Here is a 20269-nt window from a genome sequence, read left to right on the forward strand (position 1 = left end):
ATACCGAAAATCAACATGAAAATGAAAATTAACATGGCAAGCATCAAAATGTTTTTCTCACTTCATGAGGTCGTGTATACAAGTATGTAGAAATTGCTGCTCCACGGATCAAAAACCCATATCAGAGATGAGCCAGCTCGGCATTTTCCGACAGACGAGCTGGATGGGCAAGTTTGTTTTGCTTAACAGACAAGCAAACTGGGCGGCGCTGGTACCACTTGACACGGGAGAGAGCACGCGGGGAGCATACAACGTGCGCAGGGAACTAGGCCTAAGATCTGTGCCGCGAACCATATTACAGTGTATTACAGTTTCTCAGCTGCACACATCGGTGTCGCCATCCAGGGTTCAAATTTTAAGTCTTCAAGATTATTACAAATGTCTGCTCCGAGTTAACATAACAAATTAATAACAAAAAGGTACAGACGTTTCGCCACCAATGCAGGTGGCATCCTCGGTATACATCTTCAGTATACGTCGAGTCCTGGTTCATTCGCCGTGAAGCATCGGTGTGCAAGGCCAACCGTGCGCCTTGCAGGACGTTTACGGGGATATGTGTGACATGTAGAGTTGTCGACCTTGCTTGATTGTGTCAGTGTATACTGAAGATGCCTCCGGCAAAGGAGCCGAAATGTCTGCGCCTTATTGTTTTTAATTTGTTATGTTAATTGAAGTAAACCTTTTTAATTATGAACTCATCCAAATTTAGAGAACATGTCTGCATCTTTAAGATGGACACCGCGGAGCATCAGCCTTAAATTATTACCCGCTAAAGAGAAGGTTCTCTGTTGATGCACTTCATGCTGGTATGACATGCATGAACTGAGTTACAAGAATGAGGTGCAGAAACTGGCGCTGACGCAAGTTCAACAACTCCAGGGGATCTAATTCACCCTCCCCGATCTACTTGCAGGCGAAGAAGCAACTCTACTTTCTTGTGGCTTGTACGTTCTCGTTTGTTTTGCTCAATAAACGTTTTCCGCTCTTTCCTTGCCAAAAAAGAACACACTTTCCAGAGGCGATGGATGCTCCTGCTTTCTTTACTTTTTTCCCGAAACAGCATTCTTGGCGAGATAGGACGTTCTAAAGCGACCTTTGGTCAGAATCAAATTTTTTTTATTTAGCGTACAGAACACTTCTATCTAAGGAAGTAGTTTGCTCCCGGAACATATTCTATGATGCACCTTCATAGTATCACTCCCTCATTCACTCTACATTGTGCGGTCGGGCAAGTTTATGAGCCACCTCGGCAAAAATTTCGATTCGCACCCACAAATATTCGAGTTTGAACTGCATCCGCAACTCCCGGCATCCAGATCTCCTCCGCAGTCCGCCAAATATGACACAATTTAACCCCTTCCGCCAGTTTAGCGCCGTAATACACGGATATGCAGGGCCCTAGTGATTGGTCATGGTTTACGCGAGACAGCGGACGTCGCAACATTATCGGACTTTCCACTCAATCAGGACGCAATATCATCAAAACGTCGAACGAGCTGACGCTGTCCTTCTGCATCATTTCGCGTTATCCTCTGCAGAATGTTTTACTTTGTGTGTGTTTTTTTTTTGTTTGTTTTTTGACATAATCGCGGCCTTGTGGCATTCCCAGAAAGCGCCAAGTTCATTAATTGTTACAATATTTTGCTAAACTCTTTTAATAGCCCCCTTCTTGCCACATATTAGAAATCGACTGAATATTAAATGGGGGAAGCTTTATTTTTAATTGGAGCAAAACCACAACTAACGGCTAAGTGCTCAGAGGGTGTTTGTTCAATATACTTATTATGTGGCTATTTTACTTTCGGACTGATATCAGTGACCCGAAGTTGACTGTGGATTTGTGAATCGTTCCAAACAATTTTTCTCTGACCGTTGCATGACAGGTACACTGGGAGTGGGCGACGACGACAGCGACTCAACCGACGACGGGGACGGGTCAAAGCCTTCATACGGTCTTGGCCCCGTAGAATCGCCCCCAGCTGGGGCAGCGGTGATAACATCAACCACAGCAGCAACAACAACGACAATTAAGGCGACAACACCATCCACAACAAGAACGAAAACAGTACCGACCACAAGGGCGACAACCAGAAGACCAACAAGATCGACAACGAGAAGAACAAGAGCAACAACGAGAAGAACAAGAGCAACAACGAAAACAACAACACGTGCGACAACAAAAAGGACGACAACAGCGACAACAAGAACAACAAAACCGACAACAAAGGCGACAACCAGAAGCACCACCAGAGCGACCATACCCCCGACAACAACAACCTCGACGGCAAGAACAACGAGAACTACAACAAGAGTGACAACGAGAAGACCAACACGTGCGACAACGAGAAGAACAACACGTGCGACAACAAGAACAACAACAGCGACAACAAAGGCAACAACAACGGCAACAACAAAGGCGACTACTACAACACAACGTAAGTGCCAGAAAATTATGCAACCCCAGCGGGGGCTTCTCCCATCTCAGCACTCCGTGGGGGAGCAAATCTCCAGAGTAGAAGCGTTAGCACATTCGCCAACAACCGAACGAAAAACAGTGCAACTTTCGGAACGCGCAAAAGTCATAGCTGTTTATTTTGCAGGTACGAGGGTATTGGAAACGCATAAATCAAGAAATATGATTTCATTAGATGTCTATCTCCATGTTCGTGCGACGAATGCCCGCCAGCAGTATTCTCTCTGTGATATATAGCATGCCATTATTTTAGAGCGCAGCTCTTAGGTGCCCGCTTCCGGCCTGAGCGGCGTCGGCGTCGGTGTCGCCCTCGCTGTCGCCGTAACCGCGCGGTGCATTATGGGTAAATTTCCCTGCTAAATTTAGCGGAATTTAGCGGAATAAGCAGTGCTGTCTTTGTTTTCCAATTGTTTTTAAACTTGTTTCTTTTTTGCTTTTATGGAAACTGCAACTCCATTACTTCCGAATGAACTGAAGCGCAAACTTGATCTAGAATGCAATTCTCATTTAAAGTGTTTCTGTTTAAATACGCAGCCAGCAGTGAATAAAACTACTGACCGTGAATTACTTTTCGATCAGTTCGGTGCTGTCTTTGATATAGTCATGTTTACTGAGACCTGGTATTCTGATAATTCAGATGTTTTCCGCTTACCGTCATATGACACGTATGCTTTAAATCGCACTTCAAAACGCGGGGGAGGATTGGCTGTTCTGGTTAAAGACTGTATTTATTTATTTATTTATTACAATACCCTCAGGGCCAAAAGGCATTACAGAGGGGGTGGGGCAACCAAAAAATGAAAAAAAAGGGTACAAAAAGAGAGCAAACACAGCCGAGAATAAACATCAACAGCTCGAAACACAGCACTCTGGTCAAAAAATAAACAAAAGGACAATCACGACAAAAGGTGAGCAGATAAGGTTTTTTTTAAATAAATCAATTGAAGGTATATTAACAAACGAAGCGGGAAGGTGGTTCCACTCAAGAGATGTTTTTGGAATAAACGCGTTCAAAAAGGCTGATGTGTTACAATGAGGGACACCAACTTTGAATGGATGATCAAAACGCGGAGAAATGAATGGGGGCTCAAGGAATAGTTTATCTTTCAATGACGTGTTAGAATGATAGATCTTGTAAAAGAGGCACAAGCGCGATATTTTGCGACGTAAAGAGAGGAAGGGTAGGGATAGACTGAGTTTCATGGAGGAAACGCTTGCTGTACGATGATAGTTAGAAAGTATGAAACGAACTCCGCGATTTTGCATGGCTTCCAGGTTAGTTATAAGCGTCGAGTGACCGGGATCCCAGATTGCAGCAGCGTATTCTAATTTTGACCGGACCAGGGAGTTGTAAAGCAGTAATTTCAAAGAAACGGGGGCCAGTGTAAAATTTCTTTTTAGAAAACCGAGCATATAGAGTTAGCGTTAGCAATAATGTGGTCAATGTGGGTTTTCCATGACATGTTATAGGTAATATGGACACCCAGGTATTTGTAACAGGTCACAGACTGAAGTTGAGTGTTACAAATTGAGATAGGTGGAAGAACCGTGTGACGACGAGAAACTCTCATAGACTTGCACTTGTTAATGTTAAGGGACATCTGCCACAATTCACACCATTGGGATACAGCACACAAATCATTTTGGAGGAGGAGTGAATCGGATTCATTAGTAACTTCACGATATATCACACAGTCGTCGGCAAATAAGCTAATAGAAGAGGATACACACGTAGGTAAGTCGTTAATGTAAATAAGAAACAATAAGGGCCCCAGAACGGACCCTTGGGGGACACCGGAAGTGACTGGACTTAGAGAAGAGTTAGCATCATTAGTATACACAAACTGAGAACGATTAGTAAGAAAACATTCAATCCAAGACAAAATATTAGGATCAACATGCAAGTGACTGAGCTTGAAAAGTAAAAGTTTGTGAGAGACTTTATCGAATGCCTTACAGAAATCTAGAAAGACGCAATCAACCTGGGAACCACGGTCGATTGTAATCTTTTGAGTGACTATTCATTTATCACGAAGGATGTTGAGGTATTGTGTCTACGAAATAATCAGAATATTTTTGCTGTTTTCTACCGCCCACCAGATGGTAATGTTTCTGCCTTTTTGAATTTTTTGGAATTTTTTTGGAGTATGTAAATGAAAATCAATATAACGTTATTTGCGGCGGTAATTTCAATATCGACATGTTTTCGGAAAGTGCCTCGCAAAGAAAAATGGAGTCTTATTAGTACGAATGGATGTGTCAATACAATTACAAACCCCACAAGAGTCACTTTACACTCCACAACTGTTTTAGACTTGTTTATTACAAACTTTCATACAGATCAAATTAAGAGCGGAGTACTTAGTTGCAACCTGAGTCACCATCTTCCAATATTTTTATGCGTTAAAGTTCATGTGTCTCGAAAGACGGTACAGAATCAACATATTGTTTTCCAAAATATAGATATAAACAGCCTCGAGGCCTTTAGACGGGACATCGCATGTACCATTTGGAATACAATTATTTTCGAAGATACTGCCGGTGGTGCTTATAACGTATTTCTTGAGCAAATTCTTAAACTATATAAGCATCACTTTCCATATAAAACTAAGAATATATCAAAAAAGATCCGTAAACCGTGGGTAACCTTCGATTTAGTTCGTAAAATTCGTAAGAAAGACTTACTTTATAAACGCTTCCTTAAAACACGTGACCCCGATGCACTTAAAACATTCAAAACCTATCGTAACTGCTTAACTAAAACGCTAAGAAATGCAAAAAAAAAGTTACTACTCTGTAGTGTTGCGACCGAGGCCGAAGTGACTAGGCCGAAGTGACGAGAAGTTGAATAAGACTTTTATTATACGAATACATGTTTATATAGGCTACAACACTAGCGACACACACACTACAAGGTTGACAGACGTAATACAGAAACCGAAACTACGACACAACATATGCTGCTGAGGAGCCATAGCTCCTTAAGAAATAATGGTAAGTAGGTTAGTAAATGGTTAGTATGTTAGTGCTGTAAGTTGGCTATGTACAACATAAAAACCACTGAAATGGAAAACAATCAATATTTTACACATTTCGGAACACATTTCAAGTTAACAGTTCGGTATGTAGGAAAATTAATTTTCGAAAGTTCTGAAACGTGATCGCTGTAGCGGTCTGGAACCCGCCTCTCTCTCGGTGGCTGAACACGTCGAGCAGGAACCTCCTGCTGCTCGGCTGCCGGGACAGTCGGAACCACCAATGGCGCAAGCTCGGAATCGGGGTCTGGGCGGATGGCATCTGGATCCTCCCAAGAAGGAGGCTCGGCGCCAGGTACCGGGTGGACGGAAGCTGGGTGCTCAGGGGGAGGGGCCTCTGAAGCAGTCGAAGCTGAAAGGAGTTCAGGCGCCTAATGGGCAGCTGAGGAGCCATAGCTCCTCGCTGACGGGTCCCAGGTTCCACCTGGCGGCGGAGTGCTTAAACTTCCAGGAACCTTGGCCAGCTTCGAAACGTTCCACGTTCTTGCGTCATCTAGGCGGAAGGATGATGGCCCTCGCTGCCCCACCACTTTCCGGGGACGGCTGAAGGAGAGATACCCTTTCCAGGCAAGGGAAGGCTTCTTCACCCGAACGAAGTCGCCGACTGAGACCTTGGTCTTGCGGGCAGCACGGCGATGGTCTGTATAGCTTCGGCTACTGTCTTGCTTGCGCTTCACGCGCTGGCGCAGACGGCGGAGTTCCCCACCCGGATCCTTGAAGAAGGGTGGTGACGGGTGCCCTACAACGTCCAGGCGGTTTCTGGGCAACCTTCCATGAAGCGCCAGAGCCGGGGCAACTCCCGTCGTAGCGTGCGGCGTGCAGCGGTAGACGCCTAAATAGTCGAGCACCGCTGGCCGAAGCGGTCGATGCTCCAGCATCGCAACTTGGACAAAATTCTTGAAGACGCAGTTGAACCGTTATACGAGCCCATTCCCTTGAGAGTAGTAGATTGAAGAATGGGCAAGGCAAATGGCGCGGTCCTTTAAGAACTGGATGAACTCTTGTGACGAAAACTGGGGCCCGCTGTCGCAAACAACTTCGTCCGGGTAACCCTTGCGGGCGAAGACAGAATGCAGGAAGCTGGTAACCGTGCTTGTGGAAACTTCTCTGCAGAACTGCTCTTCAGGCCACTTGGAGAAATAGTCGACTAAAGTGATGGCGTACTTGCAGTCTTGTGGGGCCCTTTCCGTAGGGCCGACGATGTCAATGGCGATTTTCTGCCATGGACGCTCTGGCAGAGGAACCCGTTGCAACGGAGTAGCTGCAGTCTTGGCCGCCTTGTCTGCAGACTGGCAGATGCTGCAGTTGTGGATGGCTGCTTCTACTTGCTTGTCCATACGTGGCCACCAAAAATGTTCCCCGAGACGCGCCTTGGTCCGAACTACCCTAGGGTGGGCATCGTGTGCCGTGGCAATGACCTGCGGAGTGAGGGCCCGAGGAACAACGAGTCGTTCCCCACGCAGAGGGACATTGTCGACAACGGACAGTTCTTCGCGAGCGGTGAAGAACGGCTTGAGTTTACCCGAGAGAGACTTCTGGGGAGGCCAGGATGACGTAACGCAACCCTTGACTTGCTCCAAGGTAACGTCTTCGCACAGCGACTGCTCGAATTGCTCCTTGGTCAAGCAGAGCGGTGCGACGAGAGCCACGACTTATTCGTCGAACGAGACATCTTCCTGAAGAGCAGACACTGGAAGGCGGGAGAGGGCGTCCGCCACTTGGTTTTCTAAGCCCTTACGATACTCTACAGTGTAGTTGTAGCGAAGAAGTCGCTGAGACCACCTTGCGATGCAAAGGGGGCGTCTTCCAGAGCCCTGAGACGACAGAAGGGAAACCAGGGCTTGATGGTCTGTACGCAGTGTAAAAGGACGACCCCAGAGGTAGGTGTGCCAATGCTCCCAGGCCCAGACGCATGCGAGTGCTTCACGTTCCCCGACTGCGTATTTACTTTCTGCTGTCGAAAGCGTGCGGGACGCAAAAGCGATTGTGCGCAGCCTGTGACCATCCAGTTGCTGAAGAACAGCGCAAAGTCCGATGTCTGAAGCATCCGTGGACACGACCACGGGAAGACTGGCGTCGAACATCTGAAGCACGTTGCGGGAGGCCAACACGAACTTGATCTTGCGAAAACTGGCGTCGACAGCGTCGCTCCAGATGAAGGGCTGGTACTTGCAAAGCAGAACTCGCATTGGCTCTAACACGTCAGTAACACAGGGGACAAACTTGGCATAGTACTCGACCAGGCCGAGGAGCGAGCGTAACTGCGCAGCGTCGGTTGGGGCAGGTGTGTTCAGAATGGAATCCACCTTCTCTGGCAATGGCGAGATGCCTTCTGCAGTCACCTTATGGCCTAAAAAGGGGAGTTCTTTGACAGCGAACACACCCTTGGCGTTGAGCTTGAGACCCGCAGCCTTGATGCGGTGAAGAACAGTGGTCCAGTTGGCCAGGTGCTCTTGCTCACTTTTGCCGAACACTATGATGTCGTCGACGCAGAAAAGAACGCCGGGGCATCCCTGAAGGATCTGTGATATCATCTGTTGGAAAGCAGCTGGAGCCGATGCCAGGCCAAAGCAGATACGCTTGAAACCAAAAAGTCCATCGTGCGTGACGAAAGCAGTGAGGTCACGGCTGTCTGGATGAAGTAGCACCTGGTGGTAGGCCGACTCGAGATCCAACATCGAGAAGTGGGTGGCGCCGGCTAAACTGTTCAGCAACTCTTCTGCATGTGGAAGAGGGAAACTGTCCATGACGACGGCTTTGTTGGGCTGGCGAAGGTCAACGCGGAGTCGAATGCGGCCATCCTTCTTTTTCACTATAACAATGGGAGACACCCACCCGGAGGCGTTGACGCGCTCTATCACATCCAAGTTTTCCAGGCGACAGAGCTCTGCAGACAATTGAGGGCGGAGGGACAGCGGAAGACGCCGGAGCTTCGATGCAACAGGTGGTACCGTGGTTCTGACTTTGACCCTGTGAATATAACCCTTGGCAAGTCCAAGTCCTGGAGCAAAGAGGGATCCGAGCTCGCTGGCAAGAGTCTTCGGAAGCCGAGGGGCTACAGGAACAGTCTGCGTTGCGGAGGTTTCGCCTGCAGCTGGCACCGATGTTGTCTCGAAGCAACGAATGGTAGAGCCTTCGATGTGAAGGTCTAAAGCCTTGATAGCGTCGATACCGAGGAGAGATGTGCCTTGCAACACAACCTAGAACAGGAGGCGCGCAGCACGTCCCTTGAACATAACTTGAGCGGAAAAGCAACCGCGTACTGGGATAGGCTGCTTGGAGTAGTCAAACAGTTTCACTCGTGGAGCAGAAAGCAGCGATTCTGTAGTGAAGTGCCTTTTGAAATGGCTGTCCGCCAAAATCGAGACCGACAAACCAGAGTCGATAAGGAACGTTAACGGCTTATCATCAACAGAAATGTCGATAAAAATGCCGGTGCGAGCACGACCAGTGACGGAAAGGACGCTCAAAACTTCGTCATCATCGGATGAGTGGCGGCAGTCAACTTCAGCCACGGCGAGCGCGGACGAGTGTTGTAGCTTGTTGCAGACGGAGCGAAAATGGCCACGCCTACCGCAGTGAAAGCAGCGCTGATCTTGCGCCGGGCAGCGCGATGACGAAGCATGATGCTGGCGGGAACCGCAGCGGAAGCAGAACGACGGAGAATTAGGTGATCCGCGCGAGCGCTTAAGGCTGACAGAGTGATGGTGGTCATGAGACAGTTGGTCCGGGAAGCGCGTGAAACAGCTGAGTCACGGCGTGGTGCTGGGCGGTTGCTCGCTGGCGGGGATGGCTGCCGACGGGAAGACGAGCGGGTCCGCGTTGGCATAGGTCGGCGCTGATTGTCGTTTAAAGTTACTCGCTGAACTTTGCTAGGAGTGAACTCTCGCACTTCCTGAGCCGCTTGTTCGAGCTGCTGTGCGAACAGCACGGCACGCGAAAATGAGAGTGCCGAACCTTCGAGAAGAATGCGCTCTCGAAGGTGCTGGGAAACGATGCCTTCTAGAAACTGGTCGCGGAGAGAGTCCTCGAGGGCGGCAAATGAGCAACGCGTCGCGAGCTCTCGTAGTGCGGCAATGTACTCGAGGACAGACTCGCCTGGTTGCTGGACGCGACGACGGAACCTGTGGCGTTCGACGACGACATTGCTCGCGGATGTGAAATGCTGTGTTAAAACAGCGACGGCTTGGTCGTACTAAGACAGTGCCGGAGAAGGCTTGCCGCTGTCTTCGGACGTCTTCGCAGAGGCGGCGGCGGGCGGAACGGTTGCGGAGGCGTCCGAGGAAGGCGGCAACGAAAAGAAAATTCGCTGACCTTCAAGTTCGAGGCTGTGCAGCAGCAGGGCCTTGCGACGCTTGGGTGTGAAGTCGGACGCTCCGGAAGCCAGGAGAAAGGTCTCGAACATCCTTAACCATTGCGGCCACGCAACGGCTGGTCGGCCCGGCGCCGGGAGGAACGGCGGCGGCGGAGCGAGCCCGGAAAAACTCATGGCGCGAAGCTACCGGCAAAGTAACGCGTAACGCTGCATGGGAAACTACTAATCCTCGTCGCCAATGTAGTGTTGCGACGGAGGCCGGAGTGACGAGGCCAAAGTGACGAGAAGTTGAATAACACTTTTATTATACGAAAACATGTTTATATAGGCTACAACACTAGCGACACACACAATGCAAGGTTGACAGACGTAATACAGAAACCGAAACTACGACACAACATACTCCTCTCTTTTTTCTTCCGCGAATGGACGCACTGGTGTACTGTGGAAACACATAGGTTCTTTGGTAAAAAGTGCTCCTTCGTCAACTGCCATTGAAACGCTAGTGCATAACGGAGTTGCATTAACCGGCGAACAGCTTTCCAATCTGTTTAACGATCATTTTGTAAATATAGCCGTCCATACCGATGGTACCGACGCTTGCAGATACTTGTGCCATAGAAACTGTAGCTCATTTTTTTTTAGAACCAACTACTGCCTCAGAAATAATTAACGTGATTATACACTTAAAAAATAGTAGTAGCTGCGACGCTGATGGTATGCAGATACGTTCGATTAAGTATGTTGTTGATATAATTGCCCCCGTTTTAAATCATATTTTTAATCTCTCCTTAGCGTCTGGTGTATGTCCAAAAAGGATGCAAGTAGCGAAAGTAACCATTCTGTACAAAAAAGATGATAAGAATGAGTTGGTGAGCTTCAGGCCCATTTCTATACTGCCCGTTTTTCCTAAAGTGTTAGGAAAAATAATTTATCGCCGTTTGGTCGACTCTTCAAATAAACATGACCTTGTTACTTCCTCGCAGTTTGGTTTAGAAATAATTGCTCAACGGAAACAGCCTTACTTAGTCAAAACGAATTTATATTAAAAACTTTGAAAAGAAAAACTTGGTTCTCGGGGTGTTCTTAGACTTTACCAAGGCGTTCGATTGTATTAATCATAAGGTCCTATTTAAAACGCTTGAAGTTTACGGTATCCATGGGCAGGCGCTATTACTTCTGCAATCTTATCTAGAGCATCGACAGCAATGTGAATCTATCAGCGGTAATTCCTCCACTATTAAGACTATTACGTCAGGCGTTCCACAGGGTAGTGTACTAGGGCCATTCCTTTTTAACATGTACATAAATGATATAATTAACGTCAATAAGGAGGCAAAATTTCAATGTATGCTGATGATTCAAGCATATTTTTTTTCCTCCGAAACCGCTGATGAGCTAATCGATATGGCTAACTTAACTTTGTCTAGAATTAAATCTTGGGGTGATAGTAACTCGTGAATAGTAAACAGTAGTAAAACAAAAGCTGTTATTTTTCGTCCAAAAAATAAACCTGTGGCGGTGTCTAAGATTCTCCGTTTTAATTCGTCTCGATTTGAAATAGTCAGTTGTTTTAAAACTCTCCGAGTATTTTTTAGTGAAAATATGTCCTGGGATAGCCATATAAACTGTGTTATTCCAAAACTAGCTCGCGTGGTAGGGGTTGTGAATCGCTACCGTTGCATATTGCCAACAAATGTGAAACTCTTGATCTATAACTCTTTGTTTTACTCCCACTTAGCCTACTGCTACCTCGTTTGGGGTACATCAACGTTAACAAATATTGAAAAACTGTTCATACTACAAAAGAAAATACTCAGAGGTATAGGTAATGTACCTTTTAATTTTCACACTGCTGATTCATTTAAAACCTATTGGATAATTGATGTTCACAAATTGTATTCATATCGGCTTTGTACCAGTTTTAAGAGTGAAAGAATAAAGTGCACATGTTTCTTACAAAATCTTGCATTGTTGGAGCAAAATTTACCAGTGTATTCTACTCGTCACGCGGAAAAGTGGAAGATGGTTACTCAGCGAACGAACTATGGCACTCAAATGCTTCAATTTACTCTTCCAAATTTGTTAAATACTTTGTGCAGTAGTAATGTTTCCCTTGAAAACTTGACTTTCAAAGGCTCGCGTGGATATTTTTGTACATGATGCATTATTTTCATAAAACGTTATTTGTTTCGTTTTCTTTTTCTGTTAACAATACCTTCAGCTGCTACTGAATGTGATTTTCATCTTTGTTTCTCGGTGCTTGCCGTTGACCACTGTAAGGGGACCGAGGACCAGTCAAGCTGCATATCGCAGCTTTTTTCCTCGGGATTGATCGAAATGAAGATATTATTATTATTATTATTATTATTATTATTATTATTATTAAAAATTTCTCTGCTAAATTTAGCGGCAAAATTTTCCCGCTAAATCTAGCGGAAAATTTCCCCGCTAAATCTAGTGGAAAAATTCCCGGCTAAATCTAGCGGAAAAATTTCCCCGCTATATTTAGCAGAGAAATTTCACGTTAAATCTAGTGGAGAAATTTCCCCGCTACATCTAGAGGGAAAAAATTCCGCGCTTAATCTAGTGGAAACGTTCCCCCGATATATTTAGGGGGAAAATTTTCCCACTAGATATAGCGGAAAAAATTCCCCGGTAAACCTAGCGGGAAAAGTTCCCTGGGAAGCGGAAAAATTTTCTCTGGGGGGGGTCACGTGACCCAACGAGGTCGCGTGACACCCCCGAGGTCACGTGACGCCCCAACGTGACCTCTCGGGCAGGGGGTAACGTGACCTCGAAGGAAGGGGGGTCACCTGACCCCTCCCTCAGGTCACGGGACCACCCCCCCCCCCCTCTCCCGAGCACAGGTGACCCTCAATACCCTTCCCTCCTCCTCCTCAAGAGCTGCGCTCTAATTCGGCATTACAGGGAGTTGTAAACGGCTTTCATTTTTTACATGCATTGCTTTGACCAGTTTAATGAAAAAAAGGGAAAAAAGGAATTGGTGGGATCTATATATAGGAGAGAAAAAGAGATTAGTGCTATATGAAAAACAAAATAAAAACTTCAGTGATAAACTGGTTCCCAAAAATAAACACCTGATAAATAAAAGGCGCAAATAATTAAAAATATAATTAAAGTAAGGAAAATAGATGCACAATTACGTTTTTTAAATAAAACATTCGAAGGAGAAGCTGCTGAGGAAATGGAAAAAGAAACTACTCAACCAAGTCCTTCAAGCAATATGCATGCAACGCGTTCCATCAGCGGCCTTAATCTCATTTGAGTAAGAGGGCCAGATAGTCCATGCCTGAAATGTTAAGGGCCAACGCCGGGGGGGGGGGGGGGGGGGGATGCAGCGGTGTTGTTCAGCGTTGCAGAGCAGATGACTGCCCCAGCGACACCCTAGTGGTTTTTTAAGCCTTGTGCTTTCTGCTTTATCTAAGCTAAACGTTTTGCCATCTTTAGCGTTTAAGATTTAAAACACTGACCCGCGGACAGCTTTCAATAGAACAAGAGCAAGCAGACCGTTCTTGCCCTGCCGCACAACAACTCAAAAGCCACAAACTATATCAATACATACGGCAGTTTTTGCTTTCCTCACGGTTTTTAGAATAGCACTATAATAAAATACCTCTCTTTTAAAGGCATTTTTCGACGAAAGGAAGCTCAAGCTCGAAGCCTCATTTTTGGCATTTGCTTTGCTCCTCCTGAAGTAAACTTTGTGTAACCGAGGTGCCTTTTTCACAAAAAAACTCGCACTTGTAGGACAGTAGTGGTAATGAAGTTTGGCTTGATTTGCATAAGAAAGGGATAATAAGGAAATATTTGGACGAAGCAATACCCAGCGCTAAAGTAAACAGAATAATGCAAAATGCATGAGCACCTTATATAACCAGAGTTCCTTTTTAAACTAAAATGACTTGGCGACAAAACAAAAAAAAAACTATTATTAAAGGCGCATGTGGCCCTCGAGGCGTGGGAACGAGAGGACCACAGCCATGGATGTTTGCGGGCAGCGTCCCAGAAAGTGGCGTTCCGCTCGCAGCCCGTGGGCCACTTATTTGAGACCCCTGCGTCGAATCATGGGCCACGTGATAGATTTAGAACTTTCAATGTTCGTCATTAAATAAGGTATTCATATGTAAAGTATGCCGGAGTCCGGTAAGCGTTGTCATAGGCGAGCTTAAAAATCAAAACCAGCTTTTGTCTAATTAGGCGATGACCTGCAGATATAAGGGACCTTTTCGGAAAGTAGCGCGCACCACCTAGCTGCGCTAGTGAGGCATTATGTGGAAATTGAGGGTCGCTCCTTTGTCTTCTGCTGCTTCTGCACTACTGCCTTCGAGAACCAGGTTGCCTGCATTCGTATTGCGTTTCTGTGCACGGCAGATGACAAATCTTGCAGCGCCCTTTGCCGCGCTGCGCTGCCCGTATTAGGTGAGAAACCCTCCACCGCAGCGCGTTTTTTTCCTGCCCTTTTATTGTAGTAGCCATTAATTTGAATAAGCCGCCGTTATTTGCTTAACGTTCCATCGCGCCTGGGCAAAGCGCGATAAGAGCAGGGTACATTCTCGCATCCAACATGTTCTTTCTTTTTTCTTTTAATTTTGCCACAGGAATCACTTCAGCTGTACTCTGCTTCACGCTTTGTGTATAGCGCTGTCAAAGCTGCTGGCGTGTGAATGGGGCGTGATCTCTCAGACCATTTGCATGCGTTCTCGCACAAACCAAACCATAGGTTAAGAACCATTCTCGCGCTGGTAGCTTTGACAGCTTTGTATACTAAGTATGAAACGGAGTATCAACCTCCAGCAATAAAGTTTCGTGAGACTGGTGGCACCACGCTAGAGCGACTTTAGGGGCGAGGCTATTACCGGGTGAGCGGGAAGATGACAATAAACACGAGCCTTGCGGTCAAGGTTGCTATGTCGTCCGATGCTACAACGGCCCATTGAACAGAAGAGGAGAGAGGACATTCTTAGTTTTCTCGCGAGAAGGGGAGGATAGCAGCGTGAGTCCCCGCGGTTCGTCAAGTCAAGGGAGTTTCCATCAATTGAATTTGTGTTCATAATATTACATTTGCACGTAACGCCGAACAGTTTTATTATTATTCAATATTAATACTCATTCGATTGGAAAATTTGCAAAAAGTGGGAATTACACTACCCACGGTGGATGAGGAGAGCAGCGTGCTTCGTGGTCTCTCCTCATCGAAACTGTCTTTTTTTTTTCTTTTTTTTTAGACCGCATTTTTTAGGCACCCGTCTCCGGCTTAAGCGGCGTTGCCGTCGGCGTAACCGTGAGGTCACGTCACCCTCGTGACGTCATATGGTCCCCGTGACGTCTCGGGGATTACGCTACCTCACGGGGGTCACGTGACCTCATGGGGATCACGTCTTGTCCCTCGGCCGGTTCCGAACGAGCGACCATTCGTTAAGAAGCCTGACGTAATACCTCTCCGCCAAAAATTAAATTATTAAAAAAGCCCTGGAGTAAGAAAGTGAAAGAACGAAGAGAAACTAAAAGTTGATAAAGCCCCTTCACGCCTTAAAAGTAGCGAAGATGCGTTCATGCAAGAGTTAAATTAATAATGGGGTTTTCGTCCGGGACGTAAGTTGGAACCTCGCGAAGCACACTTTAAGGTACATTGGTAGAACAAATACGTACGTTTGTTTTCTACGTTATGGGCGTAAAGCTTGGATGGATATGCAACGCAGTTTGCCAAATACACCACGGTTTTTCCCCAGTCAATGAGATGTCAACCTGCCAAAATATTTGCACTGATTCTAGATTTTAGAGCAAAGCTCTTAAGCGGCCGTTTCCGGCATGAGCAGTGAGGAGTAGGGAGTAGGAGAAGGGAGGAGGAGGAGGGGGAGGAGCGAGGTGGTAGAGACAGGAGAGGAGGTTGAAGAAAGGGGAGGAGGTGAAGGAGGAGGATAGGAGGAGGAAGGTAGGCGGAGGAGGGAAGAGGAGGGAGGAGAAGGTGGGAGGAGGGGAGGAGAAGTAGCAGGCAGGATCAGGAGAGGACGAGGAGGGAGGAAAGGTATACTCTCCTCCCAGTACCCTTCCCTCCTCTTCCGCAATGCCTGCGCTCTATTTCGGCGTTACAGCGTCTTGCAAACGTCTTGCATTTGTTTTTAACTCTGAGAGACAATTGCTTTTGGTTTGTGCGCTTCTAGGGAGAGGCTACAATCTATCAAATCATTGAAGGTCTTCCGATTCAAATCATGTTTTATGTACCCTTCTTAAATTTTGTTTTTCTCTCAGCGGAGGTGGCATTTCAGCTACAGAGCATGAGCGTGCATACAAGATAGAGAAAGCGAGCCAGCAGGTTCGATCGCGTTGAGAGAACGTCTACTAACACAATGGTCCCTTTTTTTCTATAATATGCACCTGCCATTCCAAATACAATGTCACATTTTAACTAGTCGATCTCTGACCCGCTTAGGGGAGACATTCCATCCGATCTGATGCATGATTGCATTTCTTGCGCTTCTTTCCTTTCAATAAATTTTACATTTGCATCACACATTGGTGTATTTTTGCCTTGAGACACAAGGTTGTGCACCTTTTGATTAAGCTGTATCGGAGCGTTTGCGTTGATATATAATGCTTGACAACCGATCAGTTGAACACCACACGCATTGCTAAGGGAAGCCGCTATCCTCACCGTACAGAATTTCTAACAAATTGTTGACTTTTCAGGTTAGTTGTTTTGTGCGTACTCTTTAAATTAATTATACTTGCACGAAATATCAAGGCTCTGTGTGGCAAGTCGAAGTCGCTTCTCTATTCCGAAAGGCGCAACCCACATGTAAACACATCTCGGACCCTGTGAGTACGAGTTCTGAGAAATGTTCTTTAGACAGCTATAAAAATTGAAATGCTGAGTTCACTTTAATTGACGATTAAATATAAGAGTATTAAAAGACAGATGGACGTTCATCAAGAGTCAACGATCGAACAATTATCGGCTACGAAATGCAGAACACCATACCTTTGCGCACTTTATTTCATATACACAAAATTCTAATCACTGTGGGTTTGGCACTCACGATTTATAAGCAGCGAAAGTCGATCCGAGTAATGCTTATTTAAATCATGTCTCATCAACAGCGCACGAAATATCGCGACCGCCCAGTTGACCGCACGGAGACTACAGACCCTCGTCAGTGCGGATCGTGGATAAGCTTGGATAAGACACCGCAGACACGCGTAGGAAATCAGGCAACGCTCGCGACCGCCTTATAAATGCATTCGTTTCAGATTTCTCTTGCCGCTAGTAATTTTTTACGTAAAAACATTCTTGGAAAACACATACATAAACTTAGAAAGCCTATATATTTCTGCGACCTTCAACCTGCCTGAAACGCACCAGTATACAATAAGAAACTTTGGCGAGAAATGGCGCTAGCATTCAAGAAGTGGTAGCGTCGCCTGGTTAATGCTGGGTGCTCATAGTTGGTACATTTTATTTTGCTTCGCCAATAAAAAAAAAATATACAACGCAGCTCGTACAAACAAGGTTCGAAAATCATTAGCTCGCCTGAACTATAGCGTGCGCCACCTAGCATGCAAAGGCTCGAGTAAGCCAGACTTTACTTGGCCAATGAGCGCGACGCCCCGCAGTTTCCATAGTGCCCCCGAGGCGGGGAAGGGGGGGGGGGGGGGGGGGGCTGGCGTTTCTAGAAATATTAATTTATTAATTGAAAGAGCTGAAGCAGATCACGAGTAAATTTTTTGTGATATTTTGCGGGAAAACTGAATTGGTGTTGAGGTCTCGTGACATCAAGTAATGTGTCTCTATTTTCCCCGTTAATTTAGGCGGGGAAGGCAAATTGTTGAAAATATCTGTTGTGAATTCTCCGGTAAATCTAGCGGTGAAACTGAATTTGTGCACAGGTCACGTGACATCATGTGACGTCATTTTCTCGGTAAAATTATCGTGAAAACATAATGTTCTTATAGGTCGCGTGCCATAGCCATGTGATGTCATTTTTTCAGTTATAATTTTAGCGTGGAAACTGGATTGGTGCTGAGGTCACCTGGCGTCAATTTGGCCGCTAAAGCCAGCGGGGAAACTGGATTTTTGTAAGGGTCACGCGACATGAAATAACATGGCATCGATAAAAAATGCAGGACACGTAAAGTGACTCGAAGGTCCTAACAAAGCTAATCACTCAAAAAGTGGAAGACGAGGGAGCAGCTTCTCCCCAAATTTCGATCCATAATCCGGCACCTCGCCATAGCGGGAGGGGTACGGTACCGCTGCCTGGGAGATGAAGCTGTTGTGATATGAAGCAATCAACACAATTTTTCTTACAATGGTTTTGATTTTTCTGATGACTCTTAGACCTTACTATTGGTCTGATCAGTTGGTCGGATAGCATTTTCTTAGTGACGTTGTACTGGTTTCTATTTCAATAATTAGTCATAATTACAGGTATTAAAGCATTCAAAACATGAAGTTTTTGGCTTATGAGTGTGTTGCTTTATTTTTCAGCTTGGAAGCTCCCCAGCAAGCCAATCTTATGCACTCTCAACAAACAAATTGAGCCGGGACCCCGGGATGGTGTCTGTGACATCATCTTCTTTAACCTGTTGTACGCCCCTGGAAAGGGTACTTTCCTCGACAGGAGCGCCCCTGTATTACAGTGGTTTCTGGGCTACGCCAGGAACAACAGCGTTTCAACGGAATACGGACTAGGGATCGATCACGGGTAGGCTTCAGGAGTCACTCTGATTCCGTATCTTATATAGATATCAATGAAAGGCCTTAAACATTTGGAGCTGCGTGTTTTAGACGGTGTGCAATTCCTTCTAACCGCACTGCTATGTGTGTGGGTTTTTGTCTGATTTCTGTTGCGATATTTTATACTATTTTCTGAAGCACTTGGAGGAGCTGCTCACTGCAATCTGTGGAGGAGGCTCGGCGAACTTCGAGGTTGCCAGACTTTCCTACCTAAGAGGAGAGAGCCTGCGCAGGGACACTGATTCTGCTGAAACACTATGCTGAGTGCCGCAGCACAGAGAATTTTTTCGGGTCTAAATGTAATGCCAGCCTCCTCCTCCGCCGATCTTCAATGGCAGATTGCAGCGATTGGCTTTTACAGGTGCTTTGCGGGAACGCAGACACTCCATATATGTGAAAGTGTATATCAGGGAGGTTCCCGGTTTGACCTAAACTAGTATGTGCTACCACTCTAAGGCTTACGTAGAGCAGAGTTGATGGAGTTTTGTCAAAAGTAGACGTTTATGCTACCTACTTTTTGTAAGAAAAATAAAATAACTGCGATTGTTAAAGGCTACCTGCATACAACTAAATGTTGTCAAATATTCTAACGGTAACAAGGGCCCACATATTACGGCACAACTACATCCATCTCAAAAAGGAGTCAAGTTTAGTATAAGCCTGTCGAGCAGTTTCCTTTTTTGGCTAGATATTCAATCCGCTAAGTGTAACGTGCTGAGACATATACAAAGAAGTTTTAATACCCCAATTCAGTATTCTTAAAAACAACGAAAATAGCTGGTAGGCAGACACCGGAATAACTGCATGGTTCAAGAATTATATGGGTGCCCTTTGTCTGACTGTTATAGGTTTGTTAAGAACGAGAAAAAAAAAAATGACTTAGAGTTTATGAGAACAAGGTTAGAGTAGGCAGAGAATCGCCCAAGAGGTGACAGAGTCTTCATGTAGCAGCGTATTTTGATAAGATATAATATTGTGCGACGTTAACAAAGAACTGCGCTTAGAACGCGACTTTGAAACACGAATTGTTTCACGTGAAGTAACTGCAGTTTTATTTTTGCAGCAAAGAATACGATGCTTACAACGACCTGAACACTACCGCCGGTCAAGACGCGGTCAAGGACTTCTGGAGTTTCAAACTGCGCCACTATGGCCTCCTCAAGTTCCGCGTGCACGACGCCTTGATTGACCGCGCAACTGCCGAAGACTACGTAAAGCTGCTGAAGGTACTACGCAGATTGCCACCTCGGATACAGAGTGGAAGTCTTTCCCTAGTCTATGGTGTAATAATATATAGCGAATATTGGTTAGGACACAGAACGCCCAACAATCCGACACTATCGAATAGAAAATCCCGATGGGCAAAATGCGCAATAGCAGCGCCCCTAGCGATTTAGGTGCACTCCGGGAGCCGGAGACGGTCAACGGGCAGTTTCGCCTTCGGTTTCTCCAAGCTGTGCATTTGTCGTCTTCAACGTCTCCGCGCCGCCATTGTTCATGTAGCGTAGATTACTCCACTCTTACGCGCGATGCAGTAGGTACCCTTTTGTTCTGGTCGCTACATATCAGACACAGGGAATAACGAAACAAATAGGATTTTGCTGGCACGGGAAGTGAGCGAAAACCCTGCAACTGCGAAGTGAGTACGGCGAACGCCATGCCAGCTCACGCCGTGCATTCGATTCCAA

At 46.1% G+C, this 20269-nt stretch overlaps 1 protein-coding gene across 1 annotated transcript; it reads left to right on the top strand.

The window, feature by feature from the left end:
• Nucleotides 1-1876: 1876 nt before the first annotated feature.
• LOC121833150 (putative mediator of RNA polymerase II transcription subunit 24) lies at nt 1877-19958 on the top strand. The gene is made up of 4 exons (XM_042286256.1): nt 1877-1883; nt 2033-2435; nt 19645-19807; nt 19893-19958. Exons 1-4 carry the CDS (start codon nt 1877-1879, stop codon nt 19956-19958), a joined length of 639 nt encoding a protein of 212 aa, XP_042142190.1.
• The last annotated feature ends 311 nt before the right edge of the window (nt 19959-20269 follow it).

This window comes from Ixodes scapularis, unplaced genomic scaffold (assembly GCF_016920785.2).
Source record: "Ixodes scapularis isolate PalLabHiFi unplaced genomic scaffold, ASM1692078v2 PGA_scaffold7__128_contigs__length_106722199, whole genome shotgun sequence".
In the NCBI taxonomy this organism is placed as follows: domain Eukaryota; kingdom Metazoa; phylum Arthropoda; class Arachnida; order Ixodida; family Ixodidae; genus Ixodes; species Ixodes scapularis.

Bases quoted from the DNA above. Each gene is read 5' to 3' on its own strand.
- LOC121833150 (XM_042286256.1), top strand. The intron at 2,436-19,644 runs GTAAGTGCCAGA...TTATTTTTGCAG, and splicing joins GGCGACTACTACAACACAAC to CAAAGAATACGATGCTTACA. The intron at 19,808-19,892 runs GTACTACGCAGA...AATATTGGTTAG, and splicing joins ACTACGTAAAGCTGCTGAAG to GACACAGAACGCCCAACAAT.